At 52.9% G+C, this 20,681-nt stretch overlaps 2 protein-coding genes across 3 annotated transcripts in view; one reads left to right on the forward strand and one right to left on the reverse strand.

Moving 5' to 3' along the window:
- Positions 1-929, reverse strand: part of LOC8070809 (methyltransferase-like protein 13) — a 37,407-nt gene extending 36,478 nt beyond the window's left edge. Inside the window, exon 1 of one of the 2 annotated variants that reach the window (XM_002447643.2) lies at positions 478-929. In XM_002447643.2, coding sequence (XP_002447688.1) covers positions 478-852 — 375 coding nt within the window. In that variant the 5' untranslated portion in view covers positions 853-929. The remainder of the gene's footprint in view (positions 1-477) is intronic. The other variant, XM_021462497.1, reaches the window with a different exon arrangement.
- On the forward strand, positions 1,364-1,696 carry LOC110436444 (rRNA 2'-O-methyltransferase fibrillarin-like). The gene has a single exon (XM_021463543.1). It carries the CDS (start codon positions 1,364-1,366, stop codon positions 1,694-1,696), a length of 333 nt encoding a protein of 110 aa, XP_021319218.1.

Consider the following 20,681-nt stretch of genomic DNA (forward strand, 5'->3'; position numbering starts at 1 on the left):
CCAACATTATCATTAAGCTCAAAGTTCACCATTCTAAATAACTAGTACTCCCTCGGTTCCAAATTATAAACCACTTTGGTTTTGCCCTAAGTCAAACTTCTCTAACTTTGGCCAAGTTTATAGAAATATACATTGGCACCTATACTGTAATACCAAATAAGTTCACTCTCCAACACATTGCATGGTGAATTGAATAAAACTAATTTGATGTTGTAAATATTAGTACATTTTTCTATAGACTTGGTCAAAATAAGAGAAGTTTTACTTTGGCTGCCAAAGTGATTTATAATTTGCAAGAGAGCATATACAAGCATTTCAAATTTTCAAGTAATAAACTTCACCACTACAACTACCAAACCACCAACGTCCAAAAATATTATCCCGTGACAGACAGCATCATTGCCGGTAAACCCAAAATCCAAGCTCGACATGAACCAACCCAGCCCATACACCGCAGTCTATGTCACCGGGTTGTACCTGCATGTTGGTCATGTCCATGACGCGCCAGCGCATCTCTGGCCGCGCGCGTGCGTGACGGCGAAGCATATCGGCGACGACGACGCGGGAGAAATCGACGTTGGTGATGCGGCGGAACCCCGCGTCGTAGAGCCGCTCCGAGAGCGCCGAGCTCCCGCACGCCGGCACCAGGATCTCCTGGGTTGACCCCGCCGCCGCCGCGGCGCCGCTGTCCCCGATGAGGGCGAGGAGCGGGGCCCGGAGGTTAGGCCACTCCGCGTACCACTCAAAATTGTCCCCCGTGCCGCGGAGCGCGAAGAACTTGTCCCAGTTCTCCCGCGATGTGAAGTCGCCAAGCGTGCCTAGGATCGCCGGAGGCGGCGTCGTGGTCGCCATGCGTGGAAACCCTAGCTTAGGTAGGGGTTTAGGAATGCTCGGAGGTAAACTAGGATTGACCCGTTGGGTGTCAGTCATGAGGGTACGAAGAGAGGACAAGGGTCAGTGTGGAGGCAACAATGCCGTTACCTTACCGAACCGTCCGATCTGGAATCAAGGCTCAACAATCTCCTATCTCCTACTACTAAAAAGACTAAAGAGTGGACAATTTTTTAGTGCAACAATTGACTTCGTCCTGCCTCCTATCCTACTGCGATCTCCCCATCTTTGGTGCCTACGCCCCTCACTTGCAAAAAAGGAAGGCACAAACCAATGGATCGTGACAAAGGAAGGAGCAAATCTCGCTTGCAATCCCGCAGACCCACACTCCTCGCTCCCCCGCAGACACGCAGCATCGCAGTGTGCCGGCGCCGCCTGCGACCGCCCAAAGCCAGAGACCAGCATCGTCGCAGCGCGCCTCCACCGCTGGCTGCCGCCCGCGCAAGCCTGGTGCCTCGGTGGGTGGGAGGCCATGACCATGAGACGCAGGACGAGGGCGCTATGCACGCTGGCGCTGGCGCGGGCGCTGCTCTGCGTGGCCGCGCACTTCCAGGGCGCTTCCTGTCGGAGCGGCCGCGGCGGGGCAAGAGGCGGAGGCGGTGCTAGCTTCGGAAGAAAGAGTGGCAGAGGCGGAGGCGGGGGCTCCGGAGGAAGGAGGGGCGGAGCCGGCGGCGGCAGCGCAAGGACCGCCGCTGCCTCGGGACCGTCGAACATCAACGGGCGACGCAGCGCCGCGGCGGCTGGCGTGAGCGGCGGCCATGGTGGAGCGTGGAAGGTGGCGGGCGTTGATGTCTCTCAATGTTGATTCTTACCCATCTTGCTCCCTGTTGCAATATCGAAGGTTTGGATGCAGACATGGTTGCCTCGGACGAAGCTTGACGCGTTCCTACATCTAGGATTGCTAATTTTTGTGTTCTTTTTGTCTTAACAAGCTTTGGTATCCTTCTGCATCTTGGATTGTTAATTTTGAGTTCTAAAACTGACGATAATCAGTACTGTAGAAATTGTGTGTTCTATTCTAATTTGGCCCAGATGTAGGTTAGCAGCATTTTCCTAATCCTTTATTATTATTTTTTCTCTGATAAAAGCGACAAGAATATGAACCAATCTAATTTATTAGATTGTAGAGGTCTTTTACTAACGCGCCATGATTTGCTCATATATAAATATTTGTCTTTAAAAAGTGAACCAAAGCATTGACATCCTGTGTGAGATTCCAGAATATAAAAGTGATACTCTTCAGTTCTTATATGCCGTGCTTGAAACAAATTGCTCAATGCCCTTTTCAAACAATTCCTTCTACGACATCATAACATTATGCCCGTAAGGAAGCATTGGCACAACCGCAGCAGAAGAATTTCATAATTGAAGCAAAACAATGTAAAGTCTCATTTGACAAGGTTAAACGATTCAGTTAGAGTTGAGGCAACCTCATTAGGCTGGATACTCTCGAATTAGACTGCTACTTCCAGAGTAGGTAATATTCTCATGAGTTATGAATTATGTTCGCAACATATTTGTTCTGGTAGCATTCTTGAAGTCCATGTTCTTATGGAATCTTTTTGTTTCCTTATTATTAATCGAAAACCTCATGCTCTGCTTGACAGTGTATTAGCTTTTCTTTTTTGTTTTCTTTTACTGTCTGGATTGTTCTTAGCAGGAGATTTATTTGGGAATACGGCTAGCAAGATTTTTTTGTTTTCAGTAAGCTTTTAAATGGTTCCGAAAGAAGGTTGCATTGAGTTTAACACATCATCCTTGTTCCATACTAATTGAGGGCAACTTTTTTCGTCTTAATGTATTTTATTTTTGGTAGTTACTGACAATTGGGCCAGACGGTAAAAGAACCAATTAGTTATATGCTGCAATTATATAAATACTATAGAACAGTACTCTTGGACAACATCAAAGTCATGCATAAGTAGCCACTTTAAATTACATAGATGAATTAGCGTCATGTGTTCTACCAGTACCACTCATGGATAGGCAATTGAATATATCCTGCCTTACTATCACTCATGCATGAACCGGTGAAATAATCTCAGTGATGTATATACTATGATTTTCCTCTTATGATCATAATTTCCCAACTGCCCACTTGGGACGTTACCAAAGTGAAAAAAAAGATATGTAACTTTATTGTCAGTTTGATTTTTTTAAGCTGAGTTCCTTTATATCTAGGAATAATGTCTGCTTTGTTTTGTTTTGCTTTGTTATGCAGGGAGGACACTAGCTACAAGCACAAGACGAGCATCTGAGGGCTAGCCGAGGAAGGTTCTAGGCTGCTCTTGTGTTGTTGTCAGGTGACTATAAGTTTCCTACTCAATTTGGTATGAGTTGTTTTCCCCCTCAATTCCATCCCTACTTGCTTGCTACATCGTCTCATGTTTGGTTTGTTATGATGTTCCTTCTGTTTGGTGTCAAATTAGAAAAATAGTTTGATATAACCAGTTAGGAGCAGTCAAAATTAGTAAAACTTGATGTTGATGCTTTTCATCATCAAAACTTGCATGTATGTAGTTCATTCTTTCCATGGCACTCAGTCTTCCTGTCCAAACACCAACTATTTTTCTCGCTACGCAGCCCATACTCTGAATTCTATTAGTCTGTTCAATACATAAATACTATCAAGGTGTTGCTTGCAGTCTGCCTTGCCGTCGCTGCAGTCCTGCTCTCCGTGGAGTAGGTACTTCCACTTGCTAAATCAGTTTCTTTGCATACACACATTCAGGGTGATCTGTGCTGGTTAGGCTGATGGTATGGCTAGGAACACAAATTGTTAGTTGGCTGCCTATTTTCAGTTAATGGTATGATCTTTGTAGAAAACATATTGTGGGTCATATGTTTAAGTTATATCCTAGCTTTATTTTATTCTCTTCATTCTGAGTCTTCTGCCTTGGAAACAATGGCTATATTAAGGAAAACTGTTACTGTTCACTTGATTCAAGTAGCATATTTTTTTCAGTAGAGCACACACTAACAAACTGTTACAGCTTTGTAGTAGAGCACACACTAACAAACTAATAACATACCAAACACTGGGTTTTAGTGTGTCAGAAAAATAGATTTGAGTTAATCTATCCTTTGCTTCTCATTTTTGGCTTTTCAGACAGGAACTGTAAATTCAGTGCTTGACCATATCTTTCTCTTTGACTTGATCAATGGCATATAATGGTTTTCTGAAATTTAGTGCCTTGTGTCGAGGGTATCAACAAGGGGTACCCTCACCAATACATATAACGAGACCATCCGTACATAAGACTAGACCTCGATTCGACGCTCCGTCCATACATACGCGCAACCATCGACGGCCGCGGCCTCGAAGACGGAAGTAGCGTCGAGCGAATCGATCAGGGCTCGAGCGCCAACTGCCGTCGAATACGGAAGCGGGCTCGAGCGAATCAAGAGGCGTCGAGCGCAAGGACACTGTCCGCCGCCTGACGCGCGCACGAGAGCTAGGGCATTTAATGCACCTGACGCTTCCCCACCTAACACACAGGTCACGGGAGACGTGATAAGGGAACAAGCATCTGTCCCATCGTTCTTTTTGCAGCCTTCCCACCAGACGACCCTGGATGTGTCGGAACGCGGGAAACGAGGATGGAACGTCTAGTCGGGACCCCCTCGAGACATCTGAAGTCAGCGCTCCGGATATCAGCACAATGTACGGCATCCGAACCTCGACCAGACAAGGATCCTTCCAGGGGACGAGTTGGGCGTCGACTGACTACATCCCAACCACTCCGCCGGATTTGCCGTCGGGTCGTACAAGCGTGCATCCGGTAAACCAGTCCAAGACGGGGCGCAGAGCAGGATAACAGAGCACGCGTAATAATCGCCAGGCTACCAAGACGGGACGGCTCGAGGCCACGCCGGTACGGAAGCCTCGAGTAGGTCAGCGCTCCATGCTGCTATCGACTCCTATTCTGACGCCTATACATGTACCCTGGGTCTCTCCTTGGAACTATAAAAGGAGGGACTCAGGAATAGAACGATCAGACAAGACCACGCTCATACGTAGTAGAGCTCCACACTTCATACCACGCTTGTATTCGCCCCTGTACAAGCACTTAGGTGCAAGATAATACAAACTCTCCTCCCCCCGCTGGACGTAGGGCTTTCTCTTGCCCGAACCAGGATAAATCCCTGTGTCTTCTTGCATCACCATCTGGGAAAGGGAGCACGCATACAAATTTACTCGTTGGTGTGACCTCCCGTGAGAAAAACACCGACAGTTGGCGCGCCAGGTAGGGGTCCTGCGTGTTTTTTCATCGATTTCCCACTCCTTTCCAGATGGCCACTCTTGCCTCGCCGTTTCCGCGCTCCACGGTGATTTGGTTTGGGAGCCTCGAGTTCATGTCTACGGGCTCCGGCTACGACATGATCTTGCTCTCAGTCAGAGGACCAGGAGAAGCCCGCGTTGCGCCAGCGCGGTTGAAGGCTCCGAGACGCCCTCACCACCACGCCTCCCCGCCAAAGAAGAGGCGCGGACAGCACCACCGCGGCCCCTCTGCCTCATCACGACCAACAACTCGTGTGAGGCAGGAAGTGGGCCACAAGTCGGCAGCACCGTGTGACGGAACAACAAGCGCGACAACTCAGCACCGCACAACGACGGGAGGGGACGCGTCTCGCGCGCTCTCCCCCACCGCTGCTAGGCTACTTCCATACGGGTTGTTCACTCCAAGAGCGGCACTGCCATTCGGATTGGACAACGCCGCGGCGTCGCTCGCCAGAGCGATATGCCCAAACGCCCGGACGTACGTGGAAAGACCAACGGTCCTCCCACGTGGCTCTGAAGCGCAGCGGCAGGCGTCCGAGCTGCCGGACCTTTCCCGGGTACGAGGCCTCCATCGTCTAGGCCCTGGACGTTACACGATCACCTCCCTCAGGCAGCGATTGCTGGAGGAGGGGCGTGGGTGTTTCTACGCCGCCGAACCAGACTCCGACTCCGAGACTGATAGCTACGACCCTATGAGGGAATGCTATCACATCGACGGAGCGGTAGAAACTACCGATGAGACACAGAATGCTGCTGCGGGCGGTCGAGCCCCCGCGGCACGAGAAGACCCCAGGACGCCTGGGAACGACGGACAGGTCGACCCCCCTCCGCAGGAAGATAGAACTGCGCAGCTCGCATAGCTGCGGGAGCTCAAGATGATGCTCGACGAAGACCGCGAGCGCCTCGTCCTGCTCGAGCAAATCCTTGAGCAAGACCTGCCCTATCCGCCGGGCGGAAGTGTTCGCAGACGCGCTCGAGAGGTACATCGACAGATCGTCGGTGACGCAGAACCAGAACAACCTGTCAGCCGGTTCCCTCGAGCAGGCCAGAACGTAGTGGTAGCAACGATGCTGCTACGTAACATGCCAGAGCCATCGAACTCCCAGGCTCGACGCATTCGAGATGAGGTACAGACATTGCTCCAGGTGGCGGCAGTTCAACAAGCCGAAAGCTCGGCTTCTCGACGGCGAGGGGCTGCCACTGAGAAGCGCGACGAACAGCCTCAAAACGAAAAGGAGGTCTCAGTCCATCAGCAACCTCCACCTCGAGGCAGAAAGACCGCCCTCATTCTCCCCGTCGACAACCAGCGTCGACACGACGCACGGCACGACATCGAGGAGAATCGACGCCGCCGGTACGGAGACGCGGAAGAGCGCGGTTACAGCGCACATCGCGGTGGCAGATACGACAGCGACGAAGATCGGGTGGCCCCCGAGCCACCGGGCCCACGGGTTTTCAGCAGGGCAATCCGCAGCACGCCCCTGCCCAGTCCGTTTCGACCCCCGACCAGCATCGCAAAGTACAACGGCGAAACCAAGCCAGAATTATGGTTAGCTGATTTTAGGCTAGCCTGTTAGTTGGGGGGAGCTCGAGGAGACGATCGAGCTATCATCAGGCAACTCCCGCTCTTCCTCTCCGACACCGCCCGTCGATGGCTCGAGGAGCTCCCCGCTGATCAGATTCACAACTGGGTTGATCTAGTCAGAGTCTTCGATGGTAACTTCAAAGGGACCTACATACGGCCAGGGAACTCGTGGGACCTCAGCAAGTGTAAGCAGAAGTCAGGAGAAACTCTCCGAGAGTATGCTCGACGCTTCTCAAAGCAGCGCACTGAGCTGCCGCACATACCTGACCACGACGTCATCTTGGCGTTCGTCTCGGGCACCACCAGTCGAGATTTGGTGCGGGAATTAGGTCGCAATCGACCTCAGACCGTCGATGAGCTGATGGACGTAGTAGCCAACTACGCGGCAGGGGAGGAGGCAGTCGGCGCCTTCTTCAGCTCTGAAGGAAGAAAAGGCAAGCAGCCCATCGATGAAGATGGGACCCCCAGTCGAGGCCTCAAGAAAAATAAAAAGAAGCAGAAAGCGCGGCAGTTCCACCGGGAGGATTCCGATGACAACCTTGTCGCCGCCATGGAACGAAAGAAACCTCGAGGCCCTCCGGACGGAGGCATCTTCGACAAGATGTTGGAGGAGCCGTGCCCTTACCATAAGGGAGGTGCCAACCACAAGCTCAAGGACTGTCGTATGCTAAGAAAGCATTTCGACGGTCTGGGGTTCAAAAAGGATGCGCGTGACGACTCCAAGAAAGAGAAGGGTGGCAGCAAGGAGGACAACAAAGATGACGACAGCTTCCCCGCCGTCCACGACTGCTACATGATCTATGGCGGACCCTCGACTCAATTAACCACGAGGCAGCGCAAAAGGGAGCGTCGTGAGGTCTTTGCGGCAAGAATGGCGGTGCCCCAGTACCTTAGCTGGTCAAGCACTCCTATCACTTTCGACCGAGAGGACCACCCCGACAAGGTAGTCGCCCCCGGCGTCTACCCGCTCGTCGTCGACCCCATCATCGTCAACACCCGGCTCTCGAAAGTGCTGATGGATGGTGGCAGCAGTCTCAACATCATCTACCTCGAGACCCTCGACCTCCTCGGCATAGATAGAGGAAAACTCCAACCAAGCGTCGGCGGTTTCCATGGCGTCGTGCTAGGGAAAAAGGCACTGTCGGTAGGTCGAATTGACTTACCGGTCTGCTTCGGCACAGCGGCCAACTTCAGGAAGGAGACCCTCACCTTTGAGGTGGTTGGGTTCCGAGGCACGTACCACGCCATCATCGGATGCCCGGGCTATGCCAAGTTCATGGCTATACCCAACTACACCTACTTGAAGCTGAAGATGCCCGGTCCCAAAGGCGTCATCACTGTCAGTTCCTCCTTCGAGCACGCGTACGAGTGCGACGTTGAGTGCGTCGAGTACGGGGAGGCGGTCGAGAGCTCCACCGAGCTAGTCGCGAAGCTCGAGGCCCTGGCCGCTGAGGCTCCAGAGCCTAAGCGCCACGCGGGCAGCTTCGAGGCGGCAGAAGGAACCAAGAAGATCCCGCTCGACCCCAACAACTCCGACGGCAAAGTGCTGACGATCAGTACCGACCTCGACCCCAAATAGGAAGCTGTGCTCGTCGACTTTCTCCGTGCAAATGCCGACATGTTAGCATGGAGTCCCTCGGACATGCCAGACATACCGAGGGAAGTCGCCGAGCACTCCTTGGAGATTCGAGCCGGTTCCAAGCCAGTGAAGCAGCGGTGCGCTGATTCGACGAGGAGAAGCGCAAGATCATTGGCGAGGAAGTCCACAAGCTTTTGACGGCCGGATTCATCAAGGAGGTTCATCATCCCGACTGGTTAGCAAACCCTGTATTAGTTAAGAAAAAGAATGGGGAAATGAGGATGTGTGTCGATTATACTAGTCTAAATAAAGCATGTCCAAAGGTTCCTTTTCCATTGCCACGTATTGATCAGATTGTCGATTCTACCGCGGGATGTGAAACCCTTTCTTTCCTTGATGCATATTCTGGTTACCACCAAATAAAAATGAAGGAGTCCGATCAGCTCGCGACCTCTTTCATCACGCCTTTTGGGATGTATTGCTATGTGACCATGCCGTTTGGGCTTCGAAACGCGGGAGCTACGTACCAACGCTGCATGCTCCATGTATTTGGTGAACATATAGGGTCGACGGTCGAAGCCTATGTCGATGACATCGTCGTCAAGACAAGGCGTCGAGGGGACCTAATCGAGGACCTCGAGATTGCTTTTAGCTGTCTACGCGCCAACCAGATCAAGCTCAATCCCGAGAAGTGCGTTTTCGGTGTGCCTCGAGGCATGCTCCTAGGCTACATCGTTTCGCAGCGCGGCATCGAGGCCAACCCCGAGAAAGTCTCGGCCATCACGAGAATGGGGCCGATTCGAGACATCAAGGGTGTGCAGAGAGTCACGGGGTGCCTGGCGGCTCTGAGCCGTTTCATCTCGAGACTAGGAGAAAAGGCGTTACCATTGTATCGACTCCTGAAGAAGGTCGAGCGCTTTTCTTGGACCCCCGAGGCCGAGGAAGCGCTTGAAAGGCTGAAGAAGACCCTGACCTCGGCACCCGTCCTGGTCCCACCTCATCCTGCAGAGCCGCTGCTCCTCTACGTCGCATCAACGACCCAGGTCGTCAGCGCGGCGGTAGTGGTCGAAAGGCAGGAGGAGGGACATGCGTTACCAGTTCAGAGGCCAGTATACTTCATCAGCGAGGTGCTTTCGGAGACCAAAGCACGTTATCCCCAAATCCAGAAGCTGATCTACGCCGTAATCCTCGCCCGCCGCAAGCTGCAGCATTACTTCCTCGGTCACCCCATCACGGTGGTCTCGTCTTTCCCTTTAGGCGAAATAATCCAGAGCAAAGAGGCCACGGGAAGAATAGCAAAATGGTCGGTCGAGCTCATGAGTGAGACTCTCACTTATGCGCCTCGCAAGGCCATCAAATCGCAGGCCCTGGTAGATTTCGTCGCAGAATGGACGGACTGCCAGCTTCCACCGACTCAGGTCCAGGCGGAGCTGTGGACGATGTATTTTGATGGGTCACTCATGAAAACTGGGGCCGGAGCCGGCCTGCTGTTCGTCTCTCCCTTAGGAGTCCACAAGAGGTACGTAATCAGGATTCATTTTGCCGCGTCTAACAATGTCGCAGAATACGAGGCCCTCGTCAATGGTCTCAAGATTGCCATCGAGTTAGGAGTCCGACGCCTCGACGTCCGAGGCGACTCCCAACTCGTCATCGACCAAGTAATGAAAACCTCGAGCTGCCACGACCCGAAAATGGAAGCATACTGCAAAGAAGTCCGTCGACTCGAGGATAGATTCCACGGTCTCGAGCTTGTCCATATCGCCCGACGCTACAATGAGGCAGCCGACGAACTCGCCAAGATTGCATCGACCAGAGGCACGGTGCCGCCTGATGCATTCTCAAGAGATCTTCACGAGCCATCCGTTGACCTAGGCACGGGGGCTGGCGTCGACGCCGCTCCCGCCCAACCAACCAATGCTGTCGATACGCTCTTGATGGTGACAGAGGTGATGGAGATAGAATGACGGCCAGGTCGACCGTTCGACTGGCGCACGCCATTCCTCGACTGCCTAATCCGCGGCGAGTTGCCAGAGGATCGGTCAGAGGCCCGTCGTATTGCTCGACGGGCCAAGTCATATGTGACCTATGGCGAAGACAATGAGCTATATCGACGGAGCCCGACGGGGGTCTTACAACGTTGCATCACCGTGGAAGAAGGCCGAAAACTCCTCGATGACCTGCACTCAGGGGCTTGCGGCCACCACGCCGCTCCGCGGACCCTTGTAGGGAACGCTTTTCGACAAGTCTTCTACTGGCCAACGGCCGTGGCGGACGCCATCGAGCTCGTACGCTCGTGTCATGGGTGCCAGTTCTACGCCAAGCAGACGCATCTGCCCGCCCACGCTCTTCAGATGATCCCCATCACCTGGCCGTTTGCGGTGTGGGGGCTCGATTTAGTAGGACCTCTACAAAAGGCGAAAGGAGGATACACTCATTTGCTGGTGGCCATTGACAAGTTCTCCAAATGGATTGAGGCTTGACCCATCACCAACATCCGCTCCGAGCAGGCCGTCCTTTTCTTCACCGACATCATCCATCGGTTTGGGATCCCCAACGTCATCATCACCGACAACGGCACCCAGTTCACCGGCAAAAAGTTCTTGGACTTCTGCGATCAGCATCACATCCGTGTGAACTGGTCTGCAGTAGCCCACCCTCGAACTAACGGCCAGGTCGAGCGTGCCAACGGCATGATTTTGCAAGGACTCAAGCCAAGGATCTACAATCGATTGAAGAAATTCGGCAAGAAATGGGTCGAGGAGCTTTCCTCAGTCCTATGGAGCCTTAGGACAACACCTAGCAGGGCCACAAAATACACCCCGTTCTTCATGGTCTACGGCTCTGCGATGAGTCTTACAGGCATCTTGGTCGGAGAGGCGGTGGATCCGCTACTGCACGAGGAGGCGTGTGCGCGTAAGACGGCGAGAGAGCTAAGGCAGCGAGAAGGCAAAGACAACGAGAGAATGGAAGTGAGAAGGCAGAAGGAAGAGGAACGGCGGCGGCGCCACGACGTATTTATAGGCCGCAATCCGCCAACGGACAGATCCGGGAAATGAGGTAACGTCCCCCCATTAATGCGCCACCTAACAGTCTTTCCCCCTTCACAGGCCGGGCGTTCCGAATTCCACGCCGATACGGTGTCGTAACGTCACCCGCCTAAAAAGACGCGCCCAACGGGCAGAAAGGCGAACCGTCATGGCCACTTCCTTCCCTTGTAAGCCAAGGGGCGTACCCGCGAGAGTCTCGAGAGGTCGATGGCTAGCCCGTCGAAAGGGTTCGACAGCCGATCTCGAGCACCAGAGTCAGGGATCTCCAGCGAGCGGTCGAAAATCGAGGCCTGCCTCAAAAACTCGCTGGCGATGTCCAAGGTAGGGTCGAGACAGTCGAGAGGAATCCCCCCGACGGGAGGCATCGAGCCGCTGGACTCTATCGAATGAGACCGGTATCCCCGACCACGTCGACCCAGCTTTATGAGAACGCCTCCGGGCTACAGCTGACCCCCTCGAAAGGGGCACAGGTTCTCACTTGGACTACCCGCTAGGAACTTGATCTGGAGTGAAAGACGCTCGCTCTATCGAGAGTACGTCGAAACCTCCTCGCAAGGCAAAGCCGATCAGAACCTTCCACCACTGGTGTCGACAGTGTCACTGCAAATTAGGCAAAATAACCCTCGAAGGAGTTAAATACTCCCTCGAGGGCTCGGGGGCTACCCTCGCGGGGTCGCTCGCGCGCCCCCACGAAACCTCGACTGTAAAGACAAAAGTCTCCACTCGAGCGCCAGCGCTCAAATGGAGACTCGGGGGCTACTGTCGAGGGTATCAACAAGGGGTACCCTCACCAATACATATAACGAGACCATCCGTACATAAGACTAGACCTCGATTCGACGCTCCGTCCATACATACGCGCAACCATCGACGGCCGCGGCCTCGAAGACGGAAGTAGCGTCGAGCGAATCGATCAGGGCTCGAGCGCCAACTGCCGTCGAATACGGAAGCGGGCTCGAGCGAATCAAGAGGCGTCGAGCGCAAGGACACTGTCCGCCGCCTGACGCGCGCACGAGAGCTAGGGCATTTAATGCACCTGACGCTTCCCCACCTAACACACAGGTCACGGGAGACGTGATAAGGGAACAAGCATCTGTCCCATCGTTCTTTTTGCAGCCTTCCCACCAGACGACCCTGGATGTGTCGGAACGCGGGAAATGAGGATGGAACGTCTAGTCGGGACCCCCTCGAGACATCTGAAGTCAGCGCTCTGGATATCAGCACAATGTACGGCATCCGAACCTCGACCAGACAGGGATCCTTCCAGGGGACGAGTTGGGCGTCGACTGACTACATCCCAACCACTCCGCCGGATTTGCCGTCGGGTCGTACGAGCGTGCATCCGGTAAACCAGTCCAAGACGGGGCGCAGAGCAGGATAACAGAGCACGCGTAATCATCGCCAGGCTACCAAGACGGGACGGCTCGAGGCCACGCCGGTACGGAAGCCTCGAGTAGGTCAGCGCTCCATGCTGCTATCGACTCCTATTCTGACGCCTATACATGTACCCTGGGTCTCTCCTTAGAACTATAAAAGGAGGGACTCAGGAATAGAACGATCAGACAAGACCACGCTCATACGTAGTAGAGCTCCACACTTCATACCACGCTTGTATTCGCCCCTGTACAAGCACTTAGGTGCAAGATAATACAAACTCTCCTCCCCCCGCTAGACGTAGGGCTTTCTCTTGCCCGAACCAGGATAAATCTCTGTGTCTTCTTGCATCACCATCTGGGAAAGGGAGCACACATACAAATTTACTCGTTGGTGTGACCCCCCGTGGGAAAAACACCGACACTTTGAGTGTTAGTTTTTGTCCATCTTTCCCTCTAGACTCCAATGTTAGCTTTCAACTAGTGTTTTCCCCAAAATCCAGTGAATTCACCAAATAGTCCATTAGCAAATGTAGTTAAACCTGGTTTTAGTTTTTTTGTGTACTTTTATCATTGCTCCAGAGTTTAGGCAGTTCAAACCACACCAACTAGGACATGGGCCTTAAGTACAACCAATCTCGTTTTGGGCTTTTGTCTTGCTTTTGCTGGCTTTCCATTTACGCTGTTAGAATTGGTTCATTCTGAACTGAGAGTTAATCATCTCACATGGAAGTTATAGAAAATTGCCTGTACTACACGATCTACACCGGTCAGCAAGTATTCGGAAGCAGGACATGGAGTTCTAAAGTTAAGCAGGAGGAAGATCTCGCTAACCTGTTAATATGTTACTTGTAGCAACGCATGGGCATAAACTTTGTTTTTTTGGGTTAAATGTCACTTTAATGTTGATATTTATTTTTCATAGTATTGTTATCTTATCATGTGATCCGTATATTTTTAGCATAAAAGTTTGCTTATCCCGTAGCAATGCACGGACACGCTACCCAGTAATGTAAAAATGTCGTTATCTTGCCGAACCATCCGATGTGGAATCAAGGCTCAACAATAATGTTCGCTCAGCCATGACAAAGACCACTGTGGAGCTGATGAAAACGGTACAGATATTTTTCGATAATTTAGAGAGGTCTAGATCTGTCCATATTCGAGTCTAAATATTCAATATCTGATACCGTATCCGTATCTGAATACTTAAATCGTATATTTATGATATCGATATCCAATCATATCTTATCCGACATGATTGACATTATCCATATTTGAATCCGAATCCGACTAGAAATATAAAAACAAATATGATATCGGTGATATCCGTCCGTATCCGATCCGTTTTCATCCCTATTGATGAGATACTTCCTCCATCTTATTTGATCATTTGTCATATTCAAAAAATTTATATAAAAAAAATTATTTTGTTATAACTAATTTTATCATTAGAAATACTTTAATAATAATTTATCTCTATAACTAAAAAGAGTCAAATGTTACGTCATACCCTACCATCGGTCTGCCTCCTTGTTGCGCCCTTTCTCTCGCCCATCTACGACCAACCGTCGTAGCTTCCTTCTTCTACGGTTCACACCATTCCACTCGCTCCCACACCAAAACTCATAACGCACTCCCCTCGCTCCCACGCCAGAAATCAACGCGAGCTCCCCCGCTCCTGCCTTGGAGCGCTCGCCCCTCTCACCTAGCCATCGTGTGTCGTGGGCCATCAAAGCTGCCGCCCAGACAACTACCTCCGAATGAACACCCCCGACGACGATGCCTTCACAGCAGGCGTGCGATGGCTCCCAACTTCGGTGTGCCCTCTGTCCCCAACGAACAACGTCGACAGGTGGGCCCTACGCGCTCACATCTCATCTGAAACGCCTCGTCAGTCGCCGCACGTTGTCGCCCTCCACTGGATGCATCCCGCCCTTGCGGCCTTTCAAGTTGCCCTGCCCCAACCCCGTGCTGTTGCCGCCTTGCGCAGCCGACGCGTCGCCCCTCCCCGTGCCCGAGAAGGCCCCGCCCAGCCCCGCCCCTTGCGCTCCTCCGCTTTTGTCGACGAAAGCTAGTCGGCAGTCTACCTTAGGGTATACCCACGGTAGTAGTTTATCGGTAGACGGTGCGCAAACTACGAACTCGATGGTGACGCAAGACACGGACAAGCTTTTTATCCAGGTTCGGCCGCCGAGTTGGCGTAATACCTACGTCCTGCGTCTGATTGTATTGGATTGAGAGAATAATGTGTCCTAGGGGGGTCCCTTGCACCTCCTTATATAGTCCGGAGGGCAGGGTTACAGATCTGGAAACTAATCCTAGTCGGTTACAACTGCCATAGATAGTTCGATATCAATTCCTATTCTAACCGACTAGAATCCCGCTTGATCTCCACGTCTTGTTTCCTTGTGCGAAACTCCAAACTGTCGGATCAAGCTTTGAACTTGTCTCGTAATGGGCCAAGCCTCCTGGCCCAAGTCTAGCCGTAAGGGTATAGGGGTTTATACCCCCACAGCTAGTCCCCGAGCACCATGTATTGTGAAGTAACACACCGTCTTGAGCTTCTTCGACCAATGAAACTTTGACATCTTCAATCAGCATGAAAATTGCCCAGGCAATTGCGACGGTATTTTGACCAAATGTAAATATATCTGATCAACATCATCATCGAAGAAGCCAATTGTTCGAAGAATGCATGGTGCTCTTGAGAAAAAATATTTCTTTTTTGGTGAAGTGTGCCCACTTTACTTTTCTGAAAAGTACGGTTCCTCAAAGAAGCAAGTATATTCACCGCAAGGTAAAGTGTGCCCACTTAGTCCCCGAGTCTGGTAGTAGGTGACGTAGGCACGTGGTGCCAGGGTCAAAAGAAAATTCCTCAAAGTATTTTTGAATCTGAAATGCATCGCCAGATGCATCGTACCGATGTAGTCCCCAAGCTTGCTTGAAGGCGAAGTATGAGCCTTGTAGCAAGGTCTAAAAAATTAAAATTATCCAGTCCTCTGGTGTACAATGCTCGGAGATCGATACAGCCCGCAGATTTCTGAACTAATAGACTAGGCGACCAGTCCCCGAGCATCAAGCGCTTGGTGGTCGGTGCAGTCTCAACAGATTTGACGACCAGTCCCCGAGCATCAAGTGCTCGGTTGTCTGTGCATTCCTTAAAATTCCGGATTGATAGACTAGGCGACCAGTCCCCGAGCATCAAGTGCTCGGTGGTCGGTGCAGTCCTTGAAGTTCCAACATATTTGACGACCAGTCCCCGAGCGTCAAGCGCTCGGTGGTCGGTGCATTCCTTGAAATTCCGGATTGATAGACTGGGTGACCAGTCCCCGAGCATCAAGTGCTCGGTGGTCGGTGCAGTCCCCGGATTGTTGACTCTCTACCATTTTTGTCTGCTTGTTTCGAAAAAATTTTACCACATAAAAGTTGACGTGACGAGACCTCCTAACGGGATGTCAGATGGCTGCATGAAAAGTTGCGCCTAGCAACTGTACTGCCGCCCTTTGCGTGGTTTGAGAAAAGGAAACCATCAATTTGTACGAAAACTCCGCCGCATTAATTGTCGATAATCATTGAAAACTGAAACGCCGCGCCCGCCGTATGGCCCGCCCACTTCCCGAGAATGCGGGAAGTGGGAGGGGTGGAGTTGCGGTTTATAAAATCCTGACATTAACCCCTCATTGCTTACCCTGCCATTGCCTTCAAGCTTGCCGCTTTCGCCTTCTTTCAACCACCTGCACCCTCCTAGTTCGAAGCCACTCCCGCATCTCCAATGGCGAAGAGCGACTCCAAGAAGAGGGCCGAGCTGATGGCCAAAGAATGGAAGAAATCCCGCAGCACCGTAAAGTCTCTGGGTGACCTCGTCGATATGGGGCTACTGCACAGCCCGGAGCTCGGCGGCTGGAGGGCGCCGGAGGGGGAGAGCTACCCCGACCCCCGCGCCGGTGAGATCGTAGTGTTCGAGGATTTCCTTAAGAGGGGTTTTGGGGTGCCTGTTCATCCTTTTCTTCAGGGTCTTCTTTTGTATTATGAGATCGGGATTTGCAATCTGCACCCGAACTCAATCCTTCTTATTTCCACTTTTATCCATTTGTGCGAGGCCTATGTCGGCATAGAACCGCACTTCGATCTCTTTCGCTATCTTTTTTGTTTAAGAAAGAAGGGAGCGGTTGGAGGCTCCAAGGTTGCAGGTGGAGTATACCTCAACCTTCGCGACGGGATGAAGAACCGTTACCTGCACTGTCCATGGAACACTTCCCTAACGGAATGGTACAGGAAGTGGTTCTACATCAGGGAAGAACCGGGTAGCTCCACGTTCTGCGACGTGGGGTACATCCCCGAGAAGAGGGTAAGCTGGACCGACCGCCCAGAGTTCGACGGTCAAGTGGCGGACCTGATGAAGCTGATCGACTGGTCGCGCTTGGACGGGCTAGGCGTGGTCGGCAACTTTGTGTGTCGTCGGGTGATGCCCTACCAGAAGAGGGTGCACTCGGCGTACGAGTATGCCGGAAGCGTGGACCCGACCAGGATGCGTCCTGAGGTCTTGGAGAAGTCAGAGGTGCAGCAGCTGTTGAACGAGCTGTTCAACTTTGCGGACGGAGGCTTCGTCCGTGGTACTGATCGGGTGCAAGCCTTCAAGTTAGGGCGACCAGCACCTAAGGTATCTTAGTGATTATTTTGCTTTAGCATTCGTTATTGTCTGCTGCTGACTTATCTTTGTTACTTTTGCAGATCGGAGATGTTGACCGGTGCACGGTATATGTGTCACTGGCACCTAGAATGGAGAATCCTGCGGGGGAAGATCCGCCGGAGGAAGATGCTGCTCGGTGTACTCATTACACCAGCAGTGAGGAGGACCAGGCCCGCCCCGTCCCGACCACCGAGGAGAGAGTGGCGGGGAAAAGGCCAATGGCAGCAGATTCTTCGCCTGCGCCGACGCTGCCAGCAGAGAGTAGCCGAGCGCCAAAGCACCGTCGGCTCGTCCGGATCGCTGACGACGACGAGGAGGAGGAGGAGGCCGCACCGTTGCTGGTCCGAGGGCCTCGAAGCCGTCCGGTCAGTGCACCGGCCACTAGTGATCGGATGGCCAGCGACCCTCCTGCGTCGCACGTCGCCGAGGCGGGGGCGCAGGTGCCGACTGGCAGAGCTAGGAGGAGGTTCATCGCGATCCACCGTCGATCAGATCTGTAAGTGTTCGATTTACGTACCTTGGCGAATTTTTTTTTTGAAGATGATACTTTGTTCTTTAGCGCGGCGTCGGATGTCAACCCCGACCACGTCGCCGGCCAGGGGGTGGCCGAGCCTGCTTGTGCCGCTGAGGACGCGGCGCCGCACCGTGCCTGAGAGCGCCGAGGAGCTCCCGGCCTCGGCACAGACTGCGGCGAGCAGCCCGACAAGGGTCGAGGAGGCTACGGGGATGCCTCCCCCGAGTAACGCCACAGAAGGGGAGGACGGAGCCCCGACCCCTCCCCCCGTCGAAGGGAGGGAGGTCCCAACGCTGCCCCGGGCAGGATCCTCTACGACTGCAGGCTCCCCGGGCCCGGTCCAGGGGCCGGTAATGCCTGCGACCACCACCGGGGGTGATGCAGCGGGCGAGGGAACCCGGGTAGCCTCCGACGACGTGGTGGAGGAGATTGAAGGTCGTCCTCGTGATGGCCGCCAACACGTATATGTGTGGCGCCAATGCGGGGACCACTTTATCGGGCACGAGGAGCTCGCTGAAACAGAAGAGGCCGCCAGAGTAGAGCGCGCGGCCAAGCGTCTCGTGGACGAGGTCAAGGTAAGTGATCCTTTGCACTGTTCGACACTGTTTGTGTTGTCTTGCTTGGTCAACATATGCTTGTTTTGTAGGGCGCAATGAAAACGGTGAAGTACCGGAAAAGGTGCTTCGACCAAATAGAAGGCATCGTGGCCGAGAACAAGGCCCTGACCGCGGAGGTGGACCGGCTGCGGTCGGAGGTTGGGGAGAAGGTGGCTGAGATGAACGCCCAGGAAGAGCGTCGTCTCGAGCTCACTCGTCGCTTGGCCGACCAATATCAGCGGCGGTCAGGTCAGTCACGTGCTCCGAGCAGCTGTGTGTAGCCGCGTAGTTTGCTTTGTTGACCAGGTTATGGTTCACGTAGACTTGGAGGAGGAGGTGGCGCGCCTCCGACAGGAGAAGGAGCAGCTCGGTCAAGAGCTTGCCGGGGCACTGGAGGCCAGTCGCCGAGCAGGGGAGGAGTTGGGCCAGAGGGACCGGGAGTTGTCTGGTATCACGCGCCGCCCCCGTTATTCGCCGCTTATCGCTCTTTTTGATACGCTGAGTCTAACATCTTCCTCGATTTGCAGTGCTCAAGGTGAACGCCAAGAAGCACCTGGACGAGCTGGTCAAGGATCGGGACTCCTGGAAGGTTAACTGTTGTAGGATTTGGAAAGGAGTGTCCCCGGTCCTGGACTTGATCAGTCCCGAGCTCCGGGAGAGCCAGCCCCGCGCGCTGAGATTGACGCCAGTTGAAAAGGCGCAACGGGCGTGGGACTGGCTCCAGCAGTTCGTGAAGGACGCCGGGGAGTTTGCTGGTGCGCATATCCTTAGCATGGTGCGCGCCCACTACCCCCTGGTCGACTTGACCAGGCTGGAGAAGGGGTATCCCAAGGAGGTCGGCCCACAGGAGGCGGACGAGCTTCGGGGTGGTCTGCTGGACTTGTCGTCGATGGTGATCGGCGACATCAATCTATGCGGAACGGCCACTCCCCCCGACCAGCCGGGCTCAGACAGGTCGGCCAGGGAGCTGTCTGGTGCGTCTATTGCGGGATATGGGCGGTCGACGCCTGTGGTCTCGACCAGCCAAGCGCCGGTGGCCCCGACCCCTTCGTCCGGGCAGCAAGGCCAAGCGGGTGATCAGCCCGAGCAGTAGGCCAGTAGAGTAGTCTGTAGGAGTAGACTAGTGACCGCCCGTCAGGGTATTTATTGTAAACTTTGTATGTAAAGTTTGTAATAAAGTTTGCTTTTGTCATGACTGTTATTTTGAGCGCTGTGAAGTTATCTGAGTGACGTGTCACTGTGTTTGATTCATGGTCGTTAATAGTTTCCGTCGCAGAGGACAATGTTGCTCTTCGCCAAAAGCTCTGCGTGTAAACAAAGTATAGCCAAAAAGAAAAAACTTTTATTATTGCCAACTATAAGAGACTTACAAGCAAAAGTTACTGGGACTTATGGATAAAATCGGCGCAGTTTGTCTATGTGCCAAGAGTTAGGCACGCGTGTTCTGTCTGGATATGCCAATCTGTAGGATGTGGGTCGTGTGACTTCGGCGACCACAAAGGGTCCTTCCCAGGGAGTGGATAGCTTATACATTCCTTCCTGGCTTGTTTTCCACCTGAGTACCAGATCGCCGACCACGAAGGAACGGTCCTTAACATTCCTGTTGTGGTATTGTTTGATTGCCGCAAGATACTTTGCTGTTCGAAGGCACGAATTTAGGCGCTTTTCTTCCGTGCAGTTGATTTCGAGTTCCCTGGTGTTGTCGGCCGTTGACTGGTCGAAGTTTTCAATCCTTGGAGATCCTGATGTGAACTAGGGTTCCTGATCTTCCGAAAGGTTCTGATAACTCTCGATTTGGTGGAGTCGCGACACAATTCGATCCGGCTTCCGAACAACTCGGTCCTGAAACCCCGCAATCGCAGCACCACGTCTCCTCTGGTTATCGACCGTTGATGCACGGTCGACCTCGCCAAGAAGGCTGAGTCCTTTGCCTGCAAATCGAAGAACACAAGCAAGAACAAGTAAGAATGCAACCAAATTGCAGATGAATGATTAATCTCACGAGTTGGGGTCTCACAAACCGACGCGGCGGCGAAACTGTTCTTGACAGAATAATCTAAGCAAAACCCAAAACCTAACGAGAGTGGCGGCGGCTGGTTATAGAGGTCTAAGGGTCGTCGC

Source organism: Sorghum bicolor, chromosome 6, assembly GCF_000003195.3.
Source record: "Sorghum bicolor cultivar BTx623 chromosome 6, Sorghum_bicolor_NCBIv3, whole genome shotgun sequence".
Classification (NCBI taxonomy): domain Eukaryota; kingdom Viridiplantae; phylum Streptophyta; class Magnoliopsida; order Poales; family Poaceae; genus Sorghum; species Sorghum bicolor.

Excerpts from the sequence above, each read along its gene's own strand:
- LOC110436444 (XM_021463543.1), top strand. The coding sequence starts at position 1,364 with ATGACCATGAGACGCAGGACGAGGGCGCTATGCACGCTGGCGCTGGCG.